This window comes from Oncorhynchus masou, chromosome 5, assembly GCF_036934945.1.
Source record: "Oncorhynchus masou masou isolate Uvic2021 chromosome 5, UVic_Omas_1.1, whole genome shotgun sequence".
In the NCBI taxonomy this organism is placed as follows: domain Eukaryota; kingdom Metazoa; phylum Chordata; class Actinopteri; order Salmoniformes; family Salmonidae; genus Oncorhynchus; species Oncorhynchus masou.
Window position 1 is genome coordinate 50,426,833 of NC_088216.1, and position 25,890 is coordinate 50,452,722.

General features: G+C 39.9%; 2 protein-coding genes across 3 annotated transcripts; one reads left to right on the forward strand and one right to left on the reverse strand.

Moving 5' to 3' along the window:
* Positions 1–934: 934 nt before the first annotated feature.
* On the forward strand, positions 935–16,127 carry LOC135527111 (isotocin receptor-like). 2 transcript variants are annotated; one of them, XM_064955763.1, is made up of 3 exons: positions 935–952; positions 9,291–10,206; positions 15,736–16,127. In XM_064955763.1, the coding sequence occupies exons 1-3, from the start codon at positions 935–937 to the stop codon at positions 15,987–15,989; spliced, it is 1,188 nt and encodes a 395-aa protein (XP_064811835.1). In that variant the 3' UTR covers positions 15,990–16,127. The 2 variants fall into 2 exon arrangements, with proteins under 2 accessions (XP_064811835.1, XP_064811841.1); XM_064955769.1 differs by lacking the exon at positions 935–952 and having other exon boundaries at positions 9,273–10,206.
* A 6,770-nt stretch (positions 16,128–22,897) lies between these two features.
* LOC135527128 (caveolin-3-like) lies at positions 22,898–25,579 on the reverse strand. The gene is made up of 2 exons (XM_064955778.1): positions 25,321–25,579; positions 22,898–23,783 (listed from the first exon to the last, which is right to left on the reverse strand). Exons 1-2 carry the CDS (start codon positions 25,441–25,443, stop codon positions 23,442–23,444), a joined length of 465 nt encoding a protein of 154 aa, XP_064811850.1. The 5' UTR covers positions 25,444–25,579; the 3' UTR covers positions 22,898–23,441.
* Between the last annotated feature and the right edge of the window lie 311 nt (positions 25,580–25,890).

Below are 25,890 nucleotides of genomic sequence, written 5' to 3' on the forward strand. Positions count from 1 at the left end.
ATGTGCTGTGAGAGGTAAGTGGAGGAGGAGAGTGAAGAGGGGGGAGAGGAGAGTGAAGAGGGGGAGAGGAGAGTGGAGGGAGGGGAAAGTGGAGATGGGGAGAAAGAGGGATATGAGGAAGGAGAGGAGGAGGAGGAAGAAGCTGAGGGAGAGGACGAAGCAGAGGGAGAAGAGGAAGCAAAGGAAGAGGAAGAGGGAGGGGAAGAGGGAGAGCACACTCAAGAGGGGAGCCTACGTTTCCATGGAGTGTGTCTACCGCAAGTCCCACCATTCACCCTTGTACCACAGAGCCTTGGCCTAAAGTGACAGTGGCAGGGGTTTGAAATTGTTTTAAAAAGTGGTAGAAACGTATATATGTTCCAGTGCTTGAAATGGATTACAACAACAAAGTGGGTGGGGTTGACCATATTGACCAACCGAGGAGCTATTAGAATGTTGGACGAACAGGCAGAAAATGTTGGAAGTATGGGGGATGCTCAACATTTCCATCATAAATGCATACATTGTACGGGGGAACCTGAAATGCCCATTTCCCAGAAACCACAGGCACTGGTCCTTGAAGGCATTCGAAATGCAGCTTGTGCATTCACTTTGTGATATGGCTACAGTGGCAGGAAGAGTGGAGCCAAGAGCGTGCCACCAGGGTGTGTGGACCGAGTTGTAACTCATTTGAGCAGAGTAAAAAGTGGGAGATGTGTAGAAACCTCTTTAGGTTGCTATACTGTACATGTCCTGTGTCACTTTGCAGGATGGGGCAGTGCTTCCAGAAGTTTCATGACATGTTGTAGGCTAAATTCAAGCACTAGTGTAAAATATGAATTTGTCCTACAAATCTTTTATTATCTCCGAACAGTTGTTGTGTTTTGTATCTTCTCCCTTTATCTGTCTCTATCTAGTACTTGTTGCATTCACTGAATTGTTGTCATAGTAGGCTATGATTTCTACAATTCTTGTCAGGCATGGTGTGTACTAAATATTATTGAGAGAGGTTACCTACATTTTGAAATAGTCTCTGAATAGTTGTTTGCATTTTTACATCATTGCAGAAGTAATACTCATTGTCAATCAAATAGCCTATTTTGTGTGGGTTTTGAAATACTTTCTGAATACTGTCCTCTGGTCACAAATGTTTATGTGAATTACATTTTTAAGTATATTTATAAGTATAATATATTATACTTGGTACATTTTGAGATAGTCATTTAGTCAAATCTACTACAATGGAAATACTTGTTGTGTTGAGTGTTAATCGTTTTATGATATTGATATAGTGAGTGTCTTTATACAATGGAAGACAAATGAGTGTTGACGTGAATGTGGTGCCATATTAAAGAAGAGGTTGTGGTCATTAAAACTAAGTTAACTTGTTGTTATCATTTGCTCTTTGTTTTTGAGCTCTGTCTGTTTGTTTGAAATGTATTTGTCATACATGCATTGAACACACATACACACAGGTATCCAAATGTGTAAAGTATGGATTTGTATTCCGAACATAACGCACTATCAATACAAATAAGGGGAAAAAGTGACCAAACAACAAAAGCGCAGTAGAAGAAAACAAAAGCATTTGTGCTAGAAAAAAAAGGACAGAAAGAAATGAGGGGGGAGATTGAGTGCGATGAAAAGTGTGAACCAATTGCGGACCACAGCAGTCCCAGATGATAGAGTACCTGGCCTGCTCTGGCCCCTGGTCATTAGGGATTAGTCTGTTGTGGAGGATGTCCAGAAATGTGATAATGTGTGCAGTGTTGTATGGGCCTAGGATTGCATGATGGTGAAGGACGCCGTTTTGACTAATAGCCACACACATTGTTATATTGCAACCACGTATTCCCGGGACATTGATGATGGCTTGGTGTCCGATGATATTTCTGCCGCAGCTCCTTGTTTTTGCAAGGTTGAAACCTGCCTCGTCCACATATATTAGCTCATGATGCACTGCATCTGCTTCTTGCTCCATGATTCTCTGAAAGAGACAAGACAAAACAATGTAGCACAGTATGAAAAGACAGGGATCCGTCAATATGATGTAGCACCATCCACTTCCAGATCCAGTACCAATGATAGGGTAGTATAGCTTACCTGCACATATTCATATCTCAGTTGTTTTACAAGATCTGTGTTTCTTTTGAAAGGGACTCTGTACAGCTGCCTCATCCTAATTCTGTTGTGTTTCAGTAGATGAGACAGTGCAGAGAGACTCACTCTGTTGACGTTTTGGAATATGGTGCTATCTGCCATTATGTGGTCCTGCAGTTCTCTGAGTCTGATGCAGCTATTTGCAATAACCATATTTACAATATGGGTCTCCTCCTATTGGGGTGGACAGTCGACCTCTTCCACCAGATACTGGTTTTCTTGCAGTTCTGTTAAAACATTTAAATGGTTTTAGTGATAGATCCTTCTCATTTTGAAAGTACAGTACATATTACTGTACCAGTAAGACTACAGCACAGAGTTACTTACCGGTTCTCATTTCAAAATATCTGGATGATAAATGCAACAGTATAGCGGCTCAGAATTGGTTGAACCCATTGCCCAGCCTCCCTCATGCAATGGCAACATGGTCAACCACGGTCACTCTGATTTCATCAGTTATTTTGTTCCTGACTCCCCTTCCTCTTCAACTGCCCAGTCCTCTCCTTCTCCCCCATCCTACTTCACCTCCTCCTCCTCCTCTTACTTCTTCATCTTCTCCTCCTCTTCCTCCTCTAGTTCTCACCCCTCTTACTCTCTGTCCAATATTGACCTCTATTGTTGTCCAAACCAAATGTTTACCTGTGGCCTATTTATATTGCTCAAGCGCTGATTTGTAAGTGAACTCATTATCTAAAAGTGTTTTCACATGTGTCAATGTGGAAAGGCAATTGTTGAAATAGTGTAGCAATGTAGAGACTAATGTTTACAGTTTTTCTAGCAGTGTGTAATTAAATTGCAAACTGAGTGTAAAGCAATGAGTTGTGTTTAAAGTTTTGCAAAAAGTGTGTAATAAAATTACAAACTGAGTGTAAAGCAGAGTTTGGCACACTTGGTAAATGCATTGGCTACAAGTATTAATGGTTTCAGAGATAGTGCTTCAAGAATTAACTGTAAAGAGAGAACACTGCGCTAATGAGGAAAGGATATGTCATGACCAATTGGAACTTTATGGTTTTACTGTATATGATCATTATTAGACTGTGATTTGATACAGAACATTGTTCATTTGGTATCCATTGATATCAAGTTTCAAGTTTTTATTGTCACGTGCACAAGTACAGTGAAATTATTTTCTTGCAAGCTATTTCCCAACAGTGCAGTAATCAATATAGTACTAAATATAACATAAGGTAGATTAAAAACACAACAAATAAATATAAGAAATGAGAAGAACACAAGAAAGTAAGTTAGCTATATCCAGGGTCTGTTCCAATACCATATTTACAATGTGCAGGGATACTGGAGTGGTAGAGGTGGATATATAAAGGTGTGTGTTATTTGTGTGTGTGTGTGTGTGTGTGTGTGTGTGTGTGTGTGTGTGTGTGTGTGTGTGTGTGTGTGTGTGTGTGTGTGTGTGTGTGTGTGTGTGTGTAGTCTTGTGAGTGTACATAGAGTCAGTGCAAAATACAAAAATGATCAAGTGGGTTGGAAGGTCCTGTACAGTGCCTTCAGAAAATATTCACATCCCTTGACATTTTCCACGTTTTGTTGAATTACTAAATTCAAAATCGAATTAAATTGAGATTGTTTGTCACTGGCCTACACATAATAACCCATAATGTCAAATCGGTATTATGTTTTTAGGCATTTTTTACAAATTAATTACAAACGAAAAGCTGACATTCCTTAAGTCAATAAGTATTCAACCCCTTTGTTGGCAATTAAGCCTGAATAAATTCAGGAGAAAAAATAAGTTGCATGGGCTCACTCTGTGTGCAATAATAGTGTTTAACATGATTTTTGAATGACTACCTCATCTCTGTACCCCACACATAAAATGATCTGCAGGGTCCCTCAGTCGAGCAGTGAATTTCAAAAACAGATTCAACAACAAAGATCCCCCCCTCCGACATTGAATATCCTTTTGCACATGGTGATGTTATTCATTACACTTTGGATGGTATATCAATACTACAGTCACTACAAAGATACAGGCGTCCTTCTTAACTCAGTTACAGAAGAGGAAGGGCACCGCATAGGGATGTCACCATGAGGCCAATGGTGATTTTAAAACAATTACAGAGTTTAATGGCAGTGATAGGAGTAAACTGAGAATGGTAGTTACGCCACAATGCTAACTTAATTGACAGATAAAAAGAAGGAAACCTGTAGAGAATTTAAAAAATCCAAAACCTGCATTCTGTTTGCAACAAGGCATTAAAGTAATACTGCGAAGAATGTGGAAAAGCAATTATTTTTTGGTCCTGAATACAAAGTGTTATGTTTGGGGCAATACAACACATCACTGAGTACCACTCTTCATATTTTCAAGCACGGTGGTGGCTGCATCATGTTATGTATATACTTATGATTGTTAAGGACTGGGGAGTTTTTCAGCATAAAACTGAATGGAGCTAAGCACAGGCAAAATCCTAGAGGTAAACCTGTTTGAGTGTGCTTTCCACCAAAGAGTGAAAGATGAATTCACCTATCAGCAAGACGATAACCGAAAACACAAGGCCACATTTATGCTGGAGTTGCTTGCCAAGTAGACAGTGAATGTGGCCAAGTGGCCTAGTTACAGTCTTCACTTAAATCTACTTGAAAATATATGGCAAGACCTGAAAATGGTTGTCTAGCAATGATCAACAACCAATTTGACAGTGTTGGAATAATTTAGAAAATAATATTGGGCAAATGTTGCACAATCCAGATGTGGAAAGCTCTCACACACACAAACACAAACACACACACACACACACACACACACACACACACACACACACACACACACACACACACATACACATACACATACACACACACACACAATCCCCTATCATGCTACTACTGTACTGTCATCAGGAACTATAATTCCATATTTCTCGAGGTACTATTTAGCAATAGGATTTTGCCAATGACAGCACTCTGTACCAAAATCATCACAGCAAAGACCAAGAGATGTTTTTTCTGCAGCACGCTGTAACAAAATCATCAGAAGAAAGACCAAATAACCTTTTTCTACATCACTATGTACCAAAGTAATCACAGCAAAGACCATCAGATCATAAGAGAGGATGACTGACCACAGAAAAGTACATCAAAAACATTGGCTCTAATGGATGTTCAGAGCATCGTTAGAGGAGACAGAACAAATAAACCAAAGAGAGGAAAAGAGAGATGAAAAGAGAAGATACAAGATAAGAGCATAGATTCATTTTAAAGGTCATACTGAATATGAGAGTTTGAGGAAACTTGGGCACACAGCAAAACGTATTGGTGCTTTGTGGTTGTATGTAAATATTGGTGCTTTGTGGTTGTATATGTATGATGGAACATTGATGCTGGTGTAAACAAAGTAGGAGATATAATTGACACAGAATGTTATCTATAATCTGTCTTGTTTTTTTTTTTTTTACCTCAGAGAGAAGCCTTGAATTTGAGCGAGATGTGAGGAGCAAGGAGAGGATCCACTGTGTGATATCTCCACACACTCCTAAGAGCAGACATGACAGGGCTTTTAGTACCAGACACACCATTTTGCTAAATTTCACACACTAAGACGATTATCATTGTTTCACTATCTAATCGTGGCATATTATATTTGTTTGAAATCTATCATTTAATAGTTTCATTGCAGAGAGACTATATGCTATATATCCACCTAAATAATTAGTACAGCTAGGTTTTACACAGGCAAATGTAACAAGTAACTACATTTTTTAATAAAGAAATGTACATATGATACAAGTGAAAATATTTTTTAAGAGAATCGATACAATAATATTAGATTTGAATGTAAAATATCTACATTTGACACTTCAGCCATTAAGCAGATGCTCTTATCCAGAGCGACTTACAGTTTGTGCATTCATCTTAAGATAGCTAGGTGCGACAACCACAGTCAACTATACAGTATACAAACATCCCATTCCAGCGTAACAATGGAGATATATCCATGTATAAAAACCTATTTTTCACACACATGAATGTACCCATAAGCAATCATTTCTGATGGAAAGACACAAATGTGGAAAAACCGGTGTATATAGCGTTTCGGAAATAAACTCTTCGTATATTGCTCATCGAAATGTTTATTCTTGAATTTGTAACAGCCAAGTATAATGTTTGATAGTGCTTTGATATACATATTCTCCAGGGTGGAGGTTTACTGTGGTAATGTTTTACAGTTCTACAACCTTAAAACCTTGGCACACGTCCAGTGAGAATGTGATTGTGATCCAAGCACAGATGGTAAACCTTGTCACGTCTCCACTCCCCCTTAACTCTCCATCCACCTGTGGGACTAAATCTGAAAATCTCTTTCCTACCTTGACCCTCAAATAGACATCAAACTCTCTCTAAAATGCTCACATCCCTCTCTCCCTCTCTTTTACACACACACACACACGCACACGCACGCGCACACACACCTAAAATGGTTTTACATGCACCCTGCCGAAAGCGCAGGCCTTTTCGTCGTGAAGACATCACAGTGCTTTTTTTCAGTGTGTTTCCTGCATTCAAGAAATTTATTTTTGAGGTTTTTGTTTGAGGGGAAAGATTGGCAGCATTTTCTATGACGTTCTCTGCATCCTGATTATGCTTAAGAGCCAAATGTGAGAGAGCGTGAGGGATAGGAAACAAAATGTTTAATCAGACACAAAGCAGACTTGTTGTGGTCAATTGAAGGAGGAAAACTAGAGAGGACTGTGAGTCACCTGGAGTTCTTCTCACAACAGCACAAAGTAAACATCTATTTTCAGACACAGGCTGACTGACACATTCAGTAGTCCCACTGATCCTGTATTGTAGCTGTGCTGTGTTTTAATGGAATCAACACATCCATTTTACACAATTTGCCATTAAATTGCACTATTTTCTTTTGCTGTAAGTATAAGGCTTTTAGTCATGTTGTACCTCCACCACTAAAATAAATTGCACTTTCTCAGCTCTGGGAGTGGAGTGCACTCTGTGTGTAGTGCAGTTCTACATTGTGTGCCAGTTTTCAAAGAGTACCTTACAAACTTTTCAACAGTAACACAGGACATTGACTCTTAGACACTTGGAACATTGAGCCAATAATGATTTAGAATACATTGGTATGAAAATACATAAGTACTAATAGGGTTAAAGCTCATCATAGGGTTCTATGCAACCCTCTCAAATTAAATTAAAAATTAAATGGTCGGAGTGTTTCCATGAAGTAGAAGTTGAGAAAGCATCCCAAAAGCACCATTTTCCCAATAGGGCACTCATTTTCCCTTTATGGGGCCCATAGGGCACTGGTCAAAAGTAGTGCACTATGTAGGGAATTGGTTGCTATTTGGAACAAAATCTTACTGTTTGGAATTGGCACAATATACAGTAATCACATTAAAGTTAATCAGTTCATGGATAGCATATAACATCCTAGAACATCATAGGGGGTAGTTTTCTTAGGAAATGTTCTTATGTGTTTGACTAGAAAAAAAGAAGAAAAACGCTGTTTTTATTTATTTAAGTGACATATATTGTCACGGGTGTTGTTCGTAAGGTTTATTCAAATCTCCACTGTTGAAAACTAAATGTTAGTATAAAAGAAATGTAAGATAATGTCTATATGCTTTTTATGGTGGAGATGAAGTTCACAAAGTGCCTGGCTGGGCTGATGAAACAGTGGATTGCGCAGTCAGATGGAACAGAATAAATGTTTACGTAATACATTTAGCTGGTGGTAACTTGTGGAATAGACACAGGATGGAATGAGGTTTTAACCAATCAGCATTCAGGATTAGACCCACCCATTGTATAAATAAAGTATATTGACACAGGTATGGTGCTGGAGTTAATATTTGTTTGATACCCACGCAAGCCGATGGAGATGTGAGAGTACTTTTCCTATTCTGAGGTTGTGAATTGAATTGTCCATCATTAACAATATCAGGGATAATTGAGTTTCACACCCTCGGGACTTTCATGGCGGTACATTAAAAACAGTTAGAATCAGTCAAAACAAGAGGTCAATGGGCGTGGCCTTTTATTTGTTAAAATAAGGACAATGGAGGCAGGGGAAGAGGAGTTATGTAAAATGATTGGATTATCATATTCATCATATTCTGTTAACCCCCAACATGGTTTGTCTTTTAAATCTACTCAGTTTAGGTTTCAGGTTGAAGTTACATTTGAGGTTATTAGCCATGTGTTGGTAACTGTATGCATGCACTGGAATGATTGTATTAAGGGCTTTCATAAGGTACATAGGCCTAGTAATAGCGTACATAGTCCTCGTAGGGCTCCTGCGTGGTGCAGTGGTCTAAGGCACTGCATCTCAGTGCAAAAGGTATCACTACAGTCCCTAGTTTGGGTCCAGGCTGTATCACATGTGATTGGGAGTCCCATAGGGTGGCACACAATTGGCCCTGCGTTGTTTGGGTTTGGCAGGGGAACTTATTTACATCAATTGTAAATAAGAATTTGTTCTTAACTGACTTGCCTAGTTAAATAAAGGTTCAAATAAAACATTTAAGTTTATGTATTTTATTTTATTCATTGAACTACAGTTCAATAAATGGATACTTGTGATTGTTGCTATCCCTGCATGTTTGGCAAATGACGTTTCTCACTAATAAACCCCTAACGCACATCTAGCAAACACTGTTGAAAATAAAATTGTGGCGTCTGGAGATTGATTGTAGCCTAGAGATGTCGAGGTAACCTTCTCGGTATGAATTGATACTAAATAGAGCAAATACGTTTCATGCGTAAAACAGTGTGCCAATTAAACATCTATTAGTGAATCCACTGATAACGCATGTTGTTTTTGTTTTAATTACTGTCAAAACAAAAAATTCATGTCCTGCGTTAATTACAGATTGGAAGATCATACATACGGTGGCTTGCATAGCCATCTAGCGATGGCAGTTAGTATCTCAGCCGCTCCTCCGCTGAGACGATAGTGCTACCAATAAGGATGCGGGACACATTGCGCGCGGGCAGAGGGCGGGTCGAAGCTTCTTCAATTTGGTATACTGTGCTTGAAGCATTTCATTAGACCTCATGCACGCTGCACAGACACATACGGATGCGGTAAGCAAAAGCCTATCTTGAAAAAATCTCTGCACACGAGTTGTGTAAAGTTGGAAGGTCTGGAGGACCTGATGGAGGACCAGCGAGACCAAGAACTGTGGGCGATGACGAACGATTCATGGACCAACTCGAGTCGCGGTGGAAACGAGACGGGTACCAGGAACCAGACCGGCGTGAACCCCCTGAAGCGGAACGAGGAGGTGGCCAAAGTGGAGGTGACCGTTCTTGTCCTCGTCCTGCTGCTCGCGTTGGCCGGTAACCTTTGCGTCCTCTTGGCTATACATACCAGCAAGCACAGCCACTCTCGAATGTACTACTTCATGAAACACCTCAGTATTGCGGACCTGGTGGTGGCAATCTTCCAGGTCCTCCCGCAGCTCATATGGGACATTACATTTCGCTTCTACGGGTCTGATTTACTGTGCAGGCTGGTGAAGTACCTACAGGTTGTCGGGATGTTCGCGTCCACCTACATGCTTGTTCTAATGTCCATAGACAGATGCATGGCGATATGTCAGCCCCTCCGCTCTCTGCACAAGAGGAAGGACTGTCTTTATGTGATTGCTTCTTGGATGCTTAGTCTGGTTTTCAGTACCCCTCAAGTGTACATATTTTCCTTGAGGGAGGTGGGCAACGGAGTTTATGACTGTTGGGGAGACTTCGTAGAACCCTGGGGCGCCAAGGCGTACATTACATGGATTAGTCTTACAATCTACATCATTCCAGTGGCTATTTTAAGTATTTGCTATGGCCTGATAAGTTTTAAAATATGGCAAAACTTTAAAATGAAAACCAGACGCGATCAGTGTATGTCTCTGACACCGCGTACGTCCAAAGGTGCAGCGCTCTCTCGGGTGAGCAGCGTGAGGCTCATATCAAAAGCGAAGATCCGGACTGTCAAAATGACTTTTGTCATTGTCGTAGCTTATATTGTTTGTTGGACTCCTTTTTTCTTCGTACAAATGTGGTCGGCATGGGACCCTGCTGCACCCAGAGAAGGTAAACTATAAAGGGCTTTATGCATGCATTACACACTGCTTTATATATGGATGGGGTTATAAGGAGGGAGGCACAGAGAGTGACATGTCATTAGTTGTTCTCCTGTCTCTCCTGATGCTATTTGTCACTATCTGAACAAGTCAAATGTTGTTTTAGTAAGAAAGTTATGGATTTGCTCATAAGAGGGAAGAGGGCATTTTCAATGGCTTTTTGATCCGGCTCAAATGACCGGCTCAATTCTGTCTTATGTAGCAAAATTTGATTTATTTTTTACATTGGATAAAAGTAGAGACTCAGTGCTAGAAAATTGTATATTATACACTACAGTTGAGGAACAATGGAAAAGTAATTCTGCTTTGAAAGTTGATAAACTTGTAACCCCACTTTTGAGAAAATGGCCATTGAATGTTTTAGAGAGCTCTTCTTTCTCTACACCCATTCAGAACCATTGACACCCTCTTAAACCCGATCCCCACCCATCTCTTTAAGGATTCACATGTGAGGCCATGTGCTAAACAGAGTGAGTACGGTGATGTACTAAACAACCAAAGATTTCAAGACTAATGGCTGGTTTTAACTACGTCTGTAAACAGTTACATTATGACTGATACAGTTACATTATGAACATTCTATTGTTGTCCATTCTATTGTCGTCCGACATCAAACTTGTCTTTGTCGTTATGAAAAAGTATGAACACAAAAATGACGGGCTGCATGACATCAACAGCCTGGTGGTCCAAAGAAAGCAGGTATATTTTAACACCAATAAACCCATCTGTTTAAAAATGAATTTAGTATATGTCAATCTAGAAAACCAGGCAACTAAAAGCAACTTTCAAACCAATGTTTTTGTTTATTTCTAGCTTGTTAGCTAGCTAGCTAATGTTAAGTTAGCTGGCTAGCCAGTTCAAATAATGACCATATCATATAGCTTACAACACCTTAACTTTAGCTAATTTGTATTCATTATTACAGGAAAATAAACTCACAGCAAGATCCGTATTTACAAGTTAATGGCGAGCTAATTGCAGAAAATAGCTTACGGTTGTGAGTGTGACAAAATAAAAGCAGGGCATTCTACCGGAGAAATTTAGAACTTAGACACTATCTCGTTGGGCTAAAGTTATATCCCAATTTGACTTTAGTGCAGGTCATGTTGTTATTCACAAAACCGTCTCTGGTAAACACACACACTGTATCAAATTAATCAAAGTTTATTTGTCACATGCACAGGATTTAGAAGGTGTAAATGGTACAGTGAAATGGTTACTTGCATAGTCTTTTGTTTAGAAATGTAATTAACTAGTTAGCTAAACAATGAACCATAATCCCAACTCATAATGTTACTATCCTGCATGAATCTGTAGCTAAAGCTAATCAACTAGGTTCAATGTTAGCTAGCTAGCTAACATTGGGCTATAACTAGCAATGCAAATGGTTCTGAGATACCAATAATATTACTACACAGAACGTACACATAACGTTCGCTAGCGAGCCAGCCAGCTAACGTTATCTAGCTAGCTAACAGTATGCTTTAACTTGCAATGACAAATTTAGAAACGTATAGTATCAGAAAATCTAGCTAGTTAGACTATTTTACCCGAATAAACGGAAAAAAACTTCCTCCTCTGTCACAGATGCCATGGTTGCCCTTAGTGTGAAGATGTAATCCGGAGACAGGTGTTCTTTACAACAGCCTTTTGTGCATTCTTTTTTCGACTCCCTTCCCATATTTGCAATCAAACACTTTTGCAGTTCTTCGTGGTATCTTTCCAAAAGCCGTGTTATGAGGGATTACCTACACATACTGAGCAGCTCAAATTATAGACAGGAGCGTGCTACATGTCAGACCTATCCAAACTCATTTATCGGCATGTCCAGCCCATCCATTATCTAAGCCAATCATGGCAAGAGGGAAGATTCCTGTCTTTTTCAGTGGCTAAAGCAACTATGATCGTAATTTAACCATTTTATTTGTAATTACAGATGGCATACAATTGTGTTATTAAGGCACATGAAAGTTCACATGTTCCAGGCATTTCTGCCAAAAAACGCATTTTGATAAAACATTTACGTTTTTGTTCAAATGCCTCTCCTGTAAAGTAGTGACGCGCGACATATGCCTAGTTTTCTTAAATGAGTCACAAATGCCAACATGTATACTATAATCACAACCGGCAGTGATTTGGAGTCCCATAGGGCGGCGCACAATTGGTCCAGCGTCGTCCAGGTTTAGCCGGTGTAGGCTGTCATTGTAAATAAGAATTTGTTCCTGACTTGCCTAGTTAAATAGAGGTAATACATAAATAATAATAGTAAAGTATATGGACACCCCTTCAAATGAGAGGATTCAGCTATTTCAGCCACATCGGTTGCTGAGAGGTGTATACAATCGAGCACACAGCCATGCAATCTCCATAAACAAACATTGGCAGTAGAATGGCGTTACTGAAGAACTCAGTGACTTTCAACATTGCACAGTCATAAGATGCCACCTTTCCAAGTAGTCAGTTTGTGTAATTTCTGCCCTGCTAGAGCTGCCCCGATCAACTGTAAGTGCTGTTTTTGGGAAGCGGAAAGTCTAGCAGCAACAACGTCTGAGCCGCAAAGTGGTAGGACACAAGCCCAAAGACCCGGACCACCAAGTGCTGAAGCCCGTAGCACGTACAAATCATCTGTCCTTGATTGCATCACTCACTAATGAGTTCCAAACAGCCTCTGGAAGCAAAGTCAGCAAAATAACTGTTTGTCGGGAGCTTGATGAAATGGGTTTCAATGGCCGAGCAGCCGCACAAAAGCTTTAAATGCAATCCATAAATACACCTCAAAATGGAAACAACCAAATTATTGGGGATGAGGAGGAGAAAGTAGCAGTTAAACATTCCAATAGCCCTGCAGAGCCCGTTGAGCGTTAAGGGGGGGTAAATGTACTGTGCCATCAATGTGTCGGCCTTGGGACCTCTGGAAGTGGGGGAGGCTGGGAGCAACTCAGGTTGTGAATGAGCACTGTAATTTGAAAAGTCAAATATAAAAATGAAATGTATGTTCTTGACATGGCCTATCAGTGTAAAAATGTCTCCTTCAGCCAACCAAAAAGTGTTTGAAAGCTTCAGCCCCCTCTTTTGTTTACCCATTCATCAGTAAAATGGGATTTTCAACCGGTCTGGGTTCAAATACTATTTGTAATACTTTCACATACTTCGACTGTGATATGTGATTGTATCACCTAGCTGTCTTAAGATGAATGCACGTACTGTAAGTTGATCTGGATAAGATCCTTTGATATATGTAAAAGTATGCTTGATTTAATGTAGCTGGCATGTTGTAATGAACCAATAGCAAAATGTGAACCCCGCCCACCTGGTACTCCAGGCATGCTAAACCAAAACATCTATGTATTAGAAAGATTTAAACACTTTTTTGAACTTAGGTCTGATGTCTTGTGGTCATGGCCATGCCTTAGGCCTTCAGTCCATAAGTGATATAGATGGTGTCTGTGGCAATGATTTGCACCGTTGTCTGCCTGAGTTGTCACCGTGAGCCTATTTGTCAGCTTAGCTCTGAACGCCTGTCAAGGCCATTAATGTTGAGGAAATAGAACAGTGGATATACTGTATGACTATGTCGTTTGGCGTGTGATTCATTCTCTGGATGGTGAAAATCATGAGCTGGTCCATGCTTCATAATTGCCATGGCCTCCTGCACCAGGCTAATCTAAAATTCAAGGCCTTATTTGGGCAAATGTCTATTCTCCGTGCTCTCTCCTCCGTCCTCTCTCCTCCATGACCCGGAAACCGAGTCCTTCCCAGAAGAGTTTTAAATCTGCCAAAACCCACGTTGAATCAGCTATTGTTTTCATGAAGGAGAAAAGCATGCAAACATTTAAAAACAGTATGCTACTTATCCCTTTATCTATACGATGTCTGCACAACAAACTGTATTTGTTTTTATCACTTTATACATTTATTTTGGGATTCCAACCTGTAAACTTAATTTTCCTGAGGGACCACGACAAGGAGTCTCATTTCATACAAGCGCATTTTCGTTCATTTTCCCTCTCCTGGCCGCCTCTCCGAGATTACCTTTGACCTTTTTCAAAAGGAAGCCAGAGAGGACAGAGGAGGAGGATGCAGAGTTGAGCTAATCTAATTGAGAAAAGGCCTGTGTCTTCGCACAAATTAAGATCCAAGACCAGAGAAGGATATACAGTCTTAATGACAACATCCAGCGAGATGGCTCTCTCTCTCTCTCTCTCTCTCTCTCTCTCTCTCTCTCTCTCTCTCTCTCCCTCTCTCTCTCTCTCTCTCTCTCTCAAGTCTAGTGGAGGTAGCACAACACAATATTAATTGGATGATTTCAGGAATAATGAGTGCACCTGACAAGAGTCTCTCTCTGTGTATGATTAATACATGAGTAGGAGAAAATTATTAATACATGGGTACGCCCATGGTGACTTATAATTGACACCTGTTCAGCTGTTCAGCTCTCAACTCTCCTAATTGATTATTATTATTATTTTAGCACCTAGCAACTCAGACGCTCGTTGGTGCGCACGAGCAGTGTGGGTGCAATGATTGAATAACATGTATGTGTAAATTGATTTTGCAGAGTTCACGCACGCGTGTGGTCAGCATGTAGGGTCATGTATAAAGATGCTGGGCAGGCCATTATTTTGGCTACCATGGCTACAGGGCATGAGTGGTCACTGAATGGTTTGTATGAAAACAATATAAAACCATATGCAATGGCCGTCTCAGTCACAAAATCTCAATCCTATTGAACACTCATGGGAAATTCTGGTGCGATTTCCGCCAACAATAAAACACGACATGATGGAATTTCTTGTGGAAGAATGGTGTCGCTTCCGTCGAATAGAGCTCCAGACACTTGTACAATCTATACCAAAGTGCATTGAAGCTGTTCTGGTTCTGTCAGGATTTGGCCAGGGTTGTTCCGGGTTTTGGTCAGTAGATGCCCCCATTGTGCTTTTTGTCCCTATGTTTTACCCTTGATCCCCATTATTATTTGCACCTGTGTCTCGTTTCCCCTGATTGTATTTAAACCCTTTGTTTCCCTCAGTTCTGTGCTCTGTGTTTGTATGTTAGCACCCTGCCCTAGTGTTCTATGTGCTCTTGTCGATTCCGGGTGACGTTCTTGTGGGTTTTTGTTTATTTTTGGTGAGTTTCTTTTGAGGTCTTTTTGTGTTTTACCTACCACCTTTTGGATTTGCCATTTTTTGTATTTGGGATTTTTTCTTTATTAAATACACCGTCTTAAGTACTGCTGTGTCTGCCTCATCTTCTGGGTTCTGCTGTCTATTCGTGGCTCAGTTGGTTAAGTGACTGTTTCTCACTCCGGAGACCCAGGTTCGAAACCGGGTCCTGACAGGTTCGTGGTGGCCCAACTCCCTATTAAGACACTTTATGTTAGTGTTTCCTTTATTTTGGCAGTGACCTGTGTATTGAAAGCTGTCGACAGGTGAAAATGACGGTATTTATAAAGCCTTCCTTCTCTCTCTCTTTATCCTAGACATGGCGTTCATCATTGCCATGCTGCTGGCCAGTCTGAACAGCTGCTGTAACCCATGGATCTATATGTTCTTCGCTGGCCACCTGTTCCATGACCTGATGAGGTGCTTCATCTGCTGCTCCTCACAGTACCTGAAGGCCTCGCAGTGCGGAGGGTGTGACCGCCAGCAGAGCCGCAGGAGCATCTCCACCTCCACCTTCGTCATCAAGAACCATAGTAGTCAGAGGAGCATCACTCAGACCACCAGCACATGAGGAGTGAGGACCATGGAGGAGATGAGTTGGGGTGGGACAGGAACTCACTACTCCCGAATGCCCTTCTTCATATCAGTCAAAGAGGGGGTTGCATGGTGAAGACTTAGATCTTCACCATGCAATGCTTATCGATGGGGTGGGCCAGATACCAGCAAGAGGTGCAGCACACAGATCTCCAGCACATAAGACCATGAAGAGAGGTTAAGTTGCGTACTCTAAACCTGAAAGACCTTCATCCAAGGCTTGGTGTGGGCCAGGTATCCCTGTAAAACCAGGGCCTCATTTCCCAGAGCCTTTGTAGCGTTAAGATCATTGTTAGAATGATCTTACGATGTATCTTTAGTAGCCAAGCTGTTTCTCAAAACCATCATTACTAAAATTGCACTTGAAAACCCTCATTAGTTTCCAAATGCCTCAGACCACTCGTAGAACAGCTAAGTGCATCGTTAGTGTGCATTGCCCTTTTATTGACAGAATATCTTAGCCTAAACATCTTGATTCTATGTTCAGCTCTCTGTCTGACTGTGACCGCCGATAACTTCTGAACGAAGTTCAATACAGATATAAAGTTGCGCAAGTATTTGCCATTGTTATAAGTGGAGGATAAAACAATGCTTCAAATTGAAACTGAGATGACTTCATTGAAAGATAAATAGGCAAATGGGCTTATTCAGTGCCTTCAGAAAATGTTCACACCCCTTGACTTTTTCCACATTTTGTTGTGCTACAGCCAGATTTGAAATATCGCATAATATCAAAGTGGAATTGTGCTTTTGAAAATGCATAAAAAATGAAAAACTAAAAATGTTTTGAGTTAATAAGTATTCAACCACTTTGTTATGGCAAGTCTAAATAAGTTCAGGAGTAAAAATGTGCTTAATAAGTCACATAATAATTTGCATCGAGCCACTTTGTGTGCAATTATCTGTAAAGTCCCTCAGTCGAGCAGTGAATTTCAAACACAGATTCAACCACAGAGATCATGCGGCTTTCCAATTCCTCGCAAAGAAGGGCACCTATTGGTTGATGGGTAAAAAAAAAAGCAGACATTGAATATCCCTTTGAGTATGATGAAGTTATTAATTACACTTTGGATGGTGTATCAATACAACAAGTCACTACAAAGATACAGGTGTCCTTCCTAACTCAGTTGCAGAAGAGGAAGGAAACCACTTAGGGATTTCACCATGAGGCCAATGGTGATTTTAAAACAGTTACAGAGTTTAATGGCTGTGATACGAGAAAACTGAGGATGGATCAACCACATTGTAGTTACTCCACAATACTAACTTAAATGACAGTGAAAAGAAGGAAGCATGTACAGAATAAAAATATTCCAAAACATGTGTCCTTATTGCTATATGGCATTAAAAGTAAAACTGCAAAAATTTTGGCCAAGAAATTAACTATATGTCCTCAATACGAAGTGTTATGTTTGGTGCCAATCCAACACCTCACTTAGTACCACTTTTCATATTTCAAACATGGTGGTTCTGCATCATGTTATGGGTAGTGAATGCTTGTTATCGTCGGTCATAACATTTACTCTGTGTTTTAGTCTCACAAACCTCTCCAGCACGTTAATGATTATACTATTACTCTCTGTATTTCTCAGGTCTAGGTAGAGAAACTCAGCAGAGCTTATTCACACACCAAGCTGACCTTTCAGTCACCACAATAACAAAATGGGAAATAGAATGAAGTTTCACAATGAAACCTGTTCTCTTGGTGACCTTACTGCTCAGCCAGGGATATTGCATTGTTATTGATCTCTACACAGAGAGATGTTAGATTAGATTGCCGATATCTTCAAACCATGGAGGGGATATTAAAGACACTTTATTGTTATTTATCTAAGGCTGTGTGTCCCAATTTGCACCTTTTTCCCTATACATTGCACTACTTTTGACCTGGGTGTATAGGGTTCTGGTAAAAATGTAGTGTAGAGGAATAGGGATCAATTTCTGACGCAATGTAAGTTACACTGTAGCTTTGTAAAATAATAAACGTGCATATGCTTTGAAATGTGCTCCAACATGTATATTTTTACTTTATTGTTGTGTGGGTGATTACAGTAGATCAACGCAGGTGTTATTTTGTGTATATATGTATCTGCTCATTCACCTTTCCAGTAGGTTTCGCCAACTTTTTCTAGCGTGAGAGCTACTTTATTTAATTTTTTAATGAAACGTCGCGAGCTACAATTGAATTTCATAGCTTTTAAATAGGCTATTCGTTTTACTCCTCGGTGTACAAGACGTGTTTTTTTTGTCAATATACCTTTGAAAATAATGGTTTATAAACAACTCTAATGGGGCCTGATAAAATTTAGAAAATGATGTGTAAGACTACCTGAAATTTCAGACTATTTTGACCTTCCATGGTGACATAACCATGCAGGCAATTAGTTAATAGACCAATAAGAAAGATATTTCCAAACCTTTCTGTCAATAACAGCAAATTTTCAGTTTTCCCCTCCCCACTCAGACCACTCCTAGACAGTCCTAGTTAAATTATTGCTCGAGAAATTGGTCTTTGTTAAGAAGCTATTTTCTTTCCTTCTTTTTGAATATTTAATTCGGAAACAATCACAGCAAAGTACAGTGCCTTGCGAAAGTATTTGGCCCCCTTGAACTTTGCGACCTTTTGCCACATTTCAGGCTTCAAACATAAAGATATAAAACTGTATTTTTTGTGAAGAATCAACAACAAGTGGGACACAATCATGAAGTGGAACGACATTTATTGGATATTTCAAACTTTTTTAACAAATCAAAAACTGAAAAATTGGGTGTGCAAAATTATTCAGCCCCCTTAAGTTAATACTTTGTAGCGTCACCTTTTACTGCGATTACAGCTGTAAGTCGCTTTGGGTATGTCTCTATCAGTTTTGCACATCGATAGACTGAAATGTTTTCCCATTCCTCCTTGCAAAACAGCTCGAGCTCAGTGAGGTTGGATGGAGAGCATTTGTGAACAGCAGTTTTCAGTTCTTTCCACAGATTCTCGATTGGATTCAGGTCTGGACTTTGACTTGGCCATTCTAACACCTGGATATCTTTATTTTTGAACCATTCCATTGTAGATTTTGCTTTATGTTTTGGATCATTGTCTTGTTGGAAGACAAATCTCCATCCCAGTCTCAGGTCTTTTGCAGACTCCATCAGGTTTTCTTCCAGAATGGTCCTGTATTTGGCTCCATCCATCTTCCCATCAATTTTAACCATCTTCCCTGTCCCTGCCGAAGAAAAGCAGGCCCAAACCATGATGCTGCCACCACCATGTTTGACAGTGGGTATGGTGTGTTCAGGGTGATGAGCTGTGTTGCTTTTACGCCAAACATAACGTTTTGCATTGTTGCCAAAAAGTTCAATTTTGGTTTCATCTGACCAGAGCACCTTCTTCCACATGTTTGGTGTGTCTCCCAGGTGGCTTGTGGCAAACTTTAAACGACACTTTTTATGGATATCTTTAAGAAATGGCTTTCTTCTTGCCACTCTTCCATAAAGGCCAGATTTGTGCAATATACGACTGATTGTTGTCCTATGGACAGAGTCTCCCACCTCAGCTGTAGATCTCTGCAGTTCATCCAGAGTGATCATGGGCCTCTTGGCTGCATCTCTGATCAGTCTTCTCCTTGTATGAGCTGAAAGTTCAGAGGGACGGCCAGGTCTTGGTAGATTTGCAGTGGTCTGATACTCCTTCCATTTCAATATTATCGCTTGCACAGTGCTCCTTGGGATGTTTAAAGCTTGGGAAATCGTTTTGTATCCAAATCCGGCTTTAAACTTATTCACAACAGTATCTCGGACCTGCCTGGTGTGTTCCTTGTTTTTCATGATGCTCTCTGCGCTTTTAACGGACCTCTGAGACTATCACATTGCAGGTGCATTTATACGGAGACTTGATTACACACAGGTGGATTATATTTATCATCATTAGTCATTTAGGTCAACATTGGATCATTCAGAGATTCTCACTGATCTTCTGGAGAGAGTTTGCTGCACTGAAAGTAAAAGGGCTGAATAATTTTGCACGCCCAATTTTTCAGTTTTTGATTTGTTAAAAAAGTTTTAAATATCCAATAAATGTCATTCCACTTCATGATTGTGTCCCACTTGTTGTTGATTCTTCACAAAAAAATACAGTTTTATATCTTTATGTTTGAAGCCTGAAATGTGGCAAAAGGTCGCAAAGTTCAAGGGGGCCGAATACTTTCGCAAGGCACTGTACTTAATTGTTACTCAGAAATTATTTGATTTTGAGATAAAATGTCCAATGTATCTGTTTTTAAGTAGGAGAGGAATGTGTTGGTCTAGCGATCTTCTCCTGTTAAGTGTAGTGCTGCAGCACATGTCATGGCAGAGTTTTCAAAACAAGGGCCACCCAATTGATGCAAATTGTCATAATATCTTTATATCAGGTAAGCCAGCCTGGTCTTATAGACTAGAGGTAACATAGTAAATGTAAATCCGGGACACTAAAATTAGTATGATACTGTATGTTATGTTTGGTATGGTTACATAAGACAGATGGTTACTTAAGGCAACAAAAGTGGGGTAGGCGTATAAAGCGAACGTCTAGCAACCCAAAGGTTGTGAGTTTGAATCAACTACTTAATACTTTTTAGCTACTTTGCAATTACTTAGCATGCTAGTCAACCCTTCCCACGAACCATAACCCTAACCTTAGCCCTTTTAGCTAACTCTTCCCCTAACCTTAACTCTTTTAGCCAACCCTTCCCCTAAACTTAACCCTTTAACCTAACTCATAACTCATAAACTTAACCCTAACCCCTAGCCTAGCTAATGTTAGCAAGCTAGCTGACGATAGCCACCTCACCACCTAGCTAGAATTCATAACATATCATATGTTTTGCAAATTAGTAACATATAATACAAATTGTAATTCGTAACATACAATACGAAATTGGTGATATACATCCACAAATTAATAAATACCATTTGAAACATAACATATCATACTAAATGGGGTGTCCCGGATTTAAGTACAGAATAAAACAAAATGCTCTGAGACCAGGTTGCAGCAGTAAGCCTACTTTGCATTTAACTACCCACTAGGTGGTTATCATTAGCATCGATAACTGGCTACATACAGGATGATAGCCAAATGCACGCACCAAATGTACAGATGGGAAATATTGCTGGAAATGAAGTGGTAGATATTGTGTTACCATTGGCTTTACAAGCAATAGAGGCTAACCAGTAGTGGGATAATGTCAAATTGGCTTTGATTGGATAGTAGCATTGTATGATGGAAGTTTGTGATGGAACACATTAAAAAAATGCATGTACTTTCAGAATTGCTTGGCGAGGTACTCATAGGTGGGCTGAGAGCTAATTGGTAGCTAGTGATCTACCTGTTGGAGACCTCTGCCGTACAGTGTTCACAATATATTCAGGAAGTAAAGATTCCCTTTATATCAATTATTTATTTCAATGTAAATAGAATAAATGTATCACTAATGTATGAGAAAAAAATAAAGGATTTGTGTGTGCTTAATTTTCTGTTCTTCTTAATGCATAGATAGAGGAGCTTGGTCCATCCACACTAAATAAGTTAATAAGTAGTCAGATTGTTGTCAGTATGAATGAATGAATGAATAAATGAACGAATTAATGCATAATGTGTCATGTTTGTAAAGGTCTTGTTTTACTCAAGTCCTCTCAATGTCTATGATTCAGATCAAGTCACTCCCTGCCAGATAGCATTGAACAACATGCAGAGGCTGGAAAACGTTCCATGTAGTTCTACCTAGTGGCCAAAAAGGTTTATGTCTTTCAAAAAAAAGTGTGGATTTACTCTGAAGCTGGGTAGTGTTCTTTAGGGCACACAATGCAAAATGTTTTGCAATGAAAAACTAAAATGACTGTTTCATATTGGACAAGTCCAGGTAGTCACCCCGTGTTTCAATCCTTTTTCCCCATTTGATGCCTAATGAACATGACCCGGGGGTCGGTTATAACCTTTAATCTGTGCTTACAGGTCCATGTTTGGAGCGTACCATGGAGTGATGACACTTTGTCTCCACTTGGTGATTTTGTAAATATGTATATATTAGATTTTCTGTATTTACTACATGTGCCCATCTCATTCATATAAAATTATTAGAGGTACACAAGTTGTTTTTGAAATAGGTCACTCTAATTATATCTACTGCCACCACTTGTCATGCGCATATTGGTCAAATGGGCGGGTATTCCAACAGTTTCCAATGTAATCTCATTTTTTTACTGTTGTGTAGGAACTTGAACAGATTTGTATGTATATAACCCGTTATGACCATATGCACCTCTGTGATTATGCGCAAATGTGAATTGAATTGTTTCCCCACCCACCATGCGTCATGTGCGTAATGGTCATGTGAGGTGAAATGTTTAGATTTTAGGATGTGAGCACTCAGTCATTGTCAATAAAGCAGTGAATTTGGAGCATAAACAGTGTGTGGGCCTTCCTGTTTTTTTTATTTTAAAATCTTTAACTAAAATTGGATTTTATGGTGTATCTTTGGATCAGATAACAGAATATTCCTCATCCTTTGTTGATGGTTACCTGGGTTGAATAAGACCAAACGTGGCGTCTTTATACATTTCATCTCTGGGTCATAAGATTATTTTCTGTTATAAACATGCTGTCAGTTCCTATAGATTGCATTTCCATGTCATTCAACAAATAGATAAATTAGATATAATGTTCCCCATTGGTACTAAGACATGAGTGTGTAGATCCATCTGGCCTCACTCTTGCCTTAACATACTGGGAATTCTTTCACTAAATATTTTCTATATCAATTACGTACTGTAGGCAAGTCACAACTAGCACTAAAGACTGACATAACAGCTAACTGTAACAATAAACAATTCATTTGTTGTCGAATCAATGTGTGAAAAATAACTAAAAAGAAAACACAATATATCTTTTTTTTTATAAAGTTTGTAAAATAAAGTATGGAATACCATTAAATCAATCATGGATGAGTGTTTTTTGCAGTGTACCATGTTGTACAGACCATAATTGACTCCCCATCTACATGTACAAATGTACAGTAGGACCTTATTTTAAGGCAGTTTGCCACAGCAGAAAATAATCCTGCAACAACAGGAACTTGAAACATTTTTAAAGTCAATTCTGACATTTTAAAGTGGAAATTACATTTTTTAGAAGGCATTTTAAACCTTGAATACACTAAACATTTGCAATTCTCAGCAACAAAAGAGAGGTCAAATTAAGAGCACTATTCTTTTTGTCTTCTGATTGAACACACTAATCTCTATCAATCACAAGCTCTTTTTTGAAAAGGAGTCAGACTCAGACCCAGCATCAGCAACCAGACATGTGGCCAGGGAAGTGGCCTACTTTAGAGAGGAGAGTAGACAGTGCAGCACCATCACTACCCTATCCAATTATTAATCTGACCCATGCTTCTGAACCTTACACATCCTTCTGTAGCACCACCCGAACACTTGAGAATATCTTTCCCAGGGCTTCAAATAGCGGGTCGCAGAAGATGTGTATGGCCAGGGAGTAGATACGGCTGAAACACTGGGACTCTATCATGCAGCTCTTAATGCACGGCACCACAGCCCAGATGTGGCAGAAGGAGAGGCAGGCAAATAGGAAGCCCCACAGTAGAGCCATGGGGATCCCCAAAATGGCAGACAGGATACGGTAGCACCAGTATTTGGACACAGTGAAGGTGGTGTAACTGGCCTTCCACACCCCGTCCAGACTGTGAGTCCCGTCAGGCTCAGCGATCACGTCCTCAAAGTCCACCTGCAGTTGGAGACAGAGAAGCCATTGTAATTGATATCAGGATTCCACTTCTGACACAAATGCCAATTAGACAAGACACCATTATGCAAGCTTCAGGCACATCTGTACTAAAATAAAACCTAATGTCTTACACAAAGCATTATGGGTATTGTAGTACATCATGCTACAGCCATCCACAGCTAGACCTTCTTTTAGATAAATCATTTTTTTGCGCAAAACTGTTGCTTAACCATTATTATATTGTGTGAAACCTCTCACTGTCCAATGCAAATACTTATATAATGAGCAAATATCTTAAAGTAACTGTCCAGTGAAAATATCAAACAGAAATAGTTTTTACTCATCCTATACTCATATTTGTGGCCAAAGTATACATTTTAGAGGACAAAAAAACAACACTTTAAAAGCCCGACCTCAAACTTGTATTTCAAACAGACCATTTCAAAATGTCTGCTATTTCCTCAGAGGATGATGTTATCCTCGTGAGAAGGATGAGCTGGCCAATCAGCGGTCTACTCGTATTAATATTTTAATGACCAGTATATGCCCACACCATTCTGTTATTGAAGTACGCCCAGATTAATCCAACACAGGAGAAGCTTTTTAACATACATATTTGCCAATTTTTGTAAGGAAAATGATTTCACTTATATGGTAATTCATTCTAGGTCATATTTCATAGAAATCTGGAGACACTGAACAGTTTCTTTAAGAAATCACTTAAGACAGGCCAATTGGATACATTCTCACCGCATGGACACATAGATGTTCTCTTTCTAACATCCTGCCTATTTTAAAGTCACAGATCTAATTAATGGAACAGTATCTGATATCACTAACGGTACTTATGAATACACTTACTGTATATCTATACAGAGGCCCATGTGTGCTTTAAAAACCACAAAGGCTGAATTTTTTCATTTTATTTCACCTTTATTTAACCAGGTAGGCTAGTTGAGAACAAGTTCTCATTTGCAACTGCGGCCTGGCCAATGCTTAATGAGCAAATCAAAGAATACCACAGAAAACCATCAAAGACATTATGTTAAAATAACGAGATTAGAACAAATTCAATGATGGCAGTATTGGCAGATAAACATGTTTAACTGCATCTCACGCCCTTACATTGGCCTTCCCAGAAATAGAGCTACTATCTGTAGCTGGGCTGGTAAAACGCTATAGGAATACAGGCTATTTCAGGGAACATTTTGATGGGGCACAATCATAACCCAAAGGATACACTGCCAGCTCAAGATATCCACCTGGCTACTCCATAGCACGAGCAATAAATAATAGCTGAATAAATCATTAACATAGACCAATGTGCGCATATAACAGAGTGATTCCAGTCCTTCTCCTTCCAACCTCACTCGGAACCCTCTATTCAATGAGACAACAAATTGCAAAACCAGAAGCTCTGTCACTGACACAAAAAAATGCATTTCCAAGTCCAGTCCGGGGGGCGACAATACTTCAATGGGCCCATACTTAACTATCTGGTGCCCACACGCACGCACGCACACGTAATGTAGCCTACCTTCACTACATCCTCGTTGACTTGCTTGGGGTCTCTGTTGATCAGGTCAATCTCTTTATGATGTCTGTCCGTCTGGAACTTCTGTTCATAACCGTTGTTGATGTCAGCCATGGTCACGGTCATAGGATAGTCAGAGGAGGGGGGCAGAGAGGTACAAGGCAGGGCCCAGGTCCTGGAAGAGTACAGAGGTCTGAGAAGAGTGGTCTGAGCAGGGCTGTTACCTATCCTGGAGCTGGGCAGTAGTAGATGTAGTAGTCAAAGGGGCAGAGTGGGGAGTGAGACAGGGAGTGGCTGTGCCCAGGCTTCTGGATCACCAATCACGTGATGTCACTCCTGGAATCCCAGCAGCACCCAGCAGGCAGCTGCAACTACTGACAGCCCCTAGATGTCCTGTCAGACTGTAGCCACTGTAGCCATAGAATAGCATAAACACACAAACACACATAGACTACAGGGGCAGCAGGTAGCCTAGCAGTTAAGAGTGTAGCTCCTTGAACATTGACTAAGTCAGCCCCACTTCTCTGATTCAGAGGGGTTGGGTTAAATGTGGAAGACACATTTTGGTTGAAT

Excerpts from the sequence above, each read along its gene's own strand:
- LOC135527128 (XM_064955778.1), bottom strand. The coding sequence starts at position 25,443 with ATGACCGTGACCATGGCTGACATCAACAACGGTTATGAACAGAAGTTC. Across the intron at positions 23,784-25,320 it reads TCAACGAGGATGTAGTGAAG|GTGGACTTTGAGGACGTGAT; the intron begins GTAGGCTACATT and ends CTCCAACTGCAG.
- LOC135527111 (XM_064955763.1), top strand. Across the intron at positions 10,207-15,735 it reads CCCTGCTGCACCCAGAGAAG|ACATGGCGTTCATCATTGCC; the intron begins GTAAACTATAAA and ends TCTTTATCCTAG.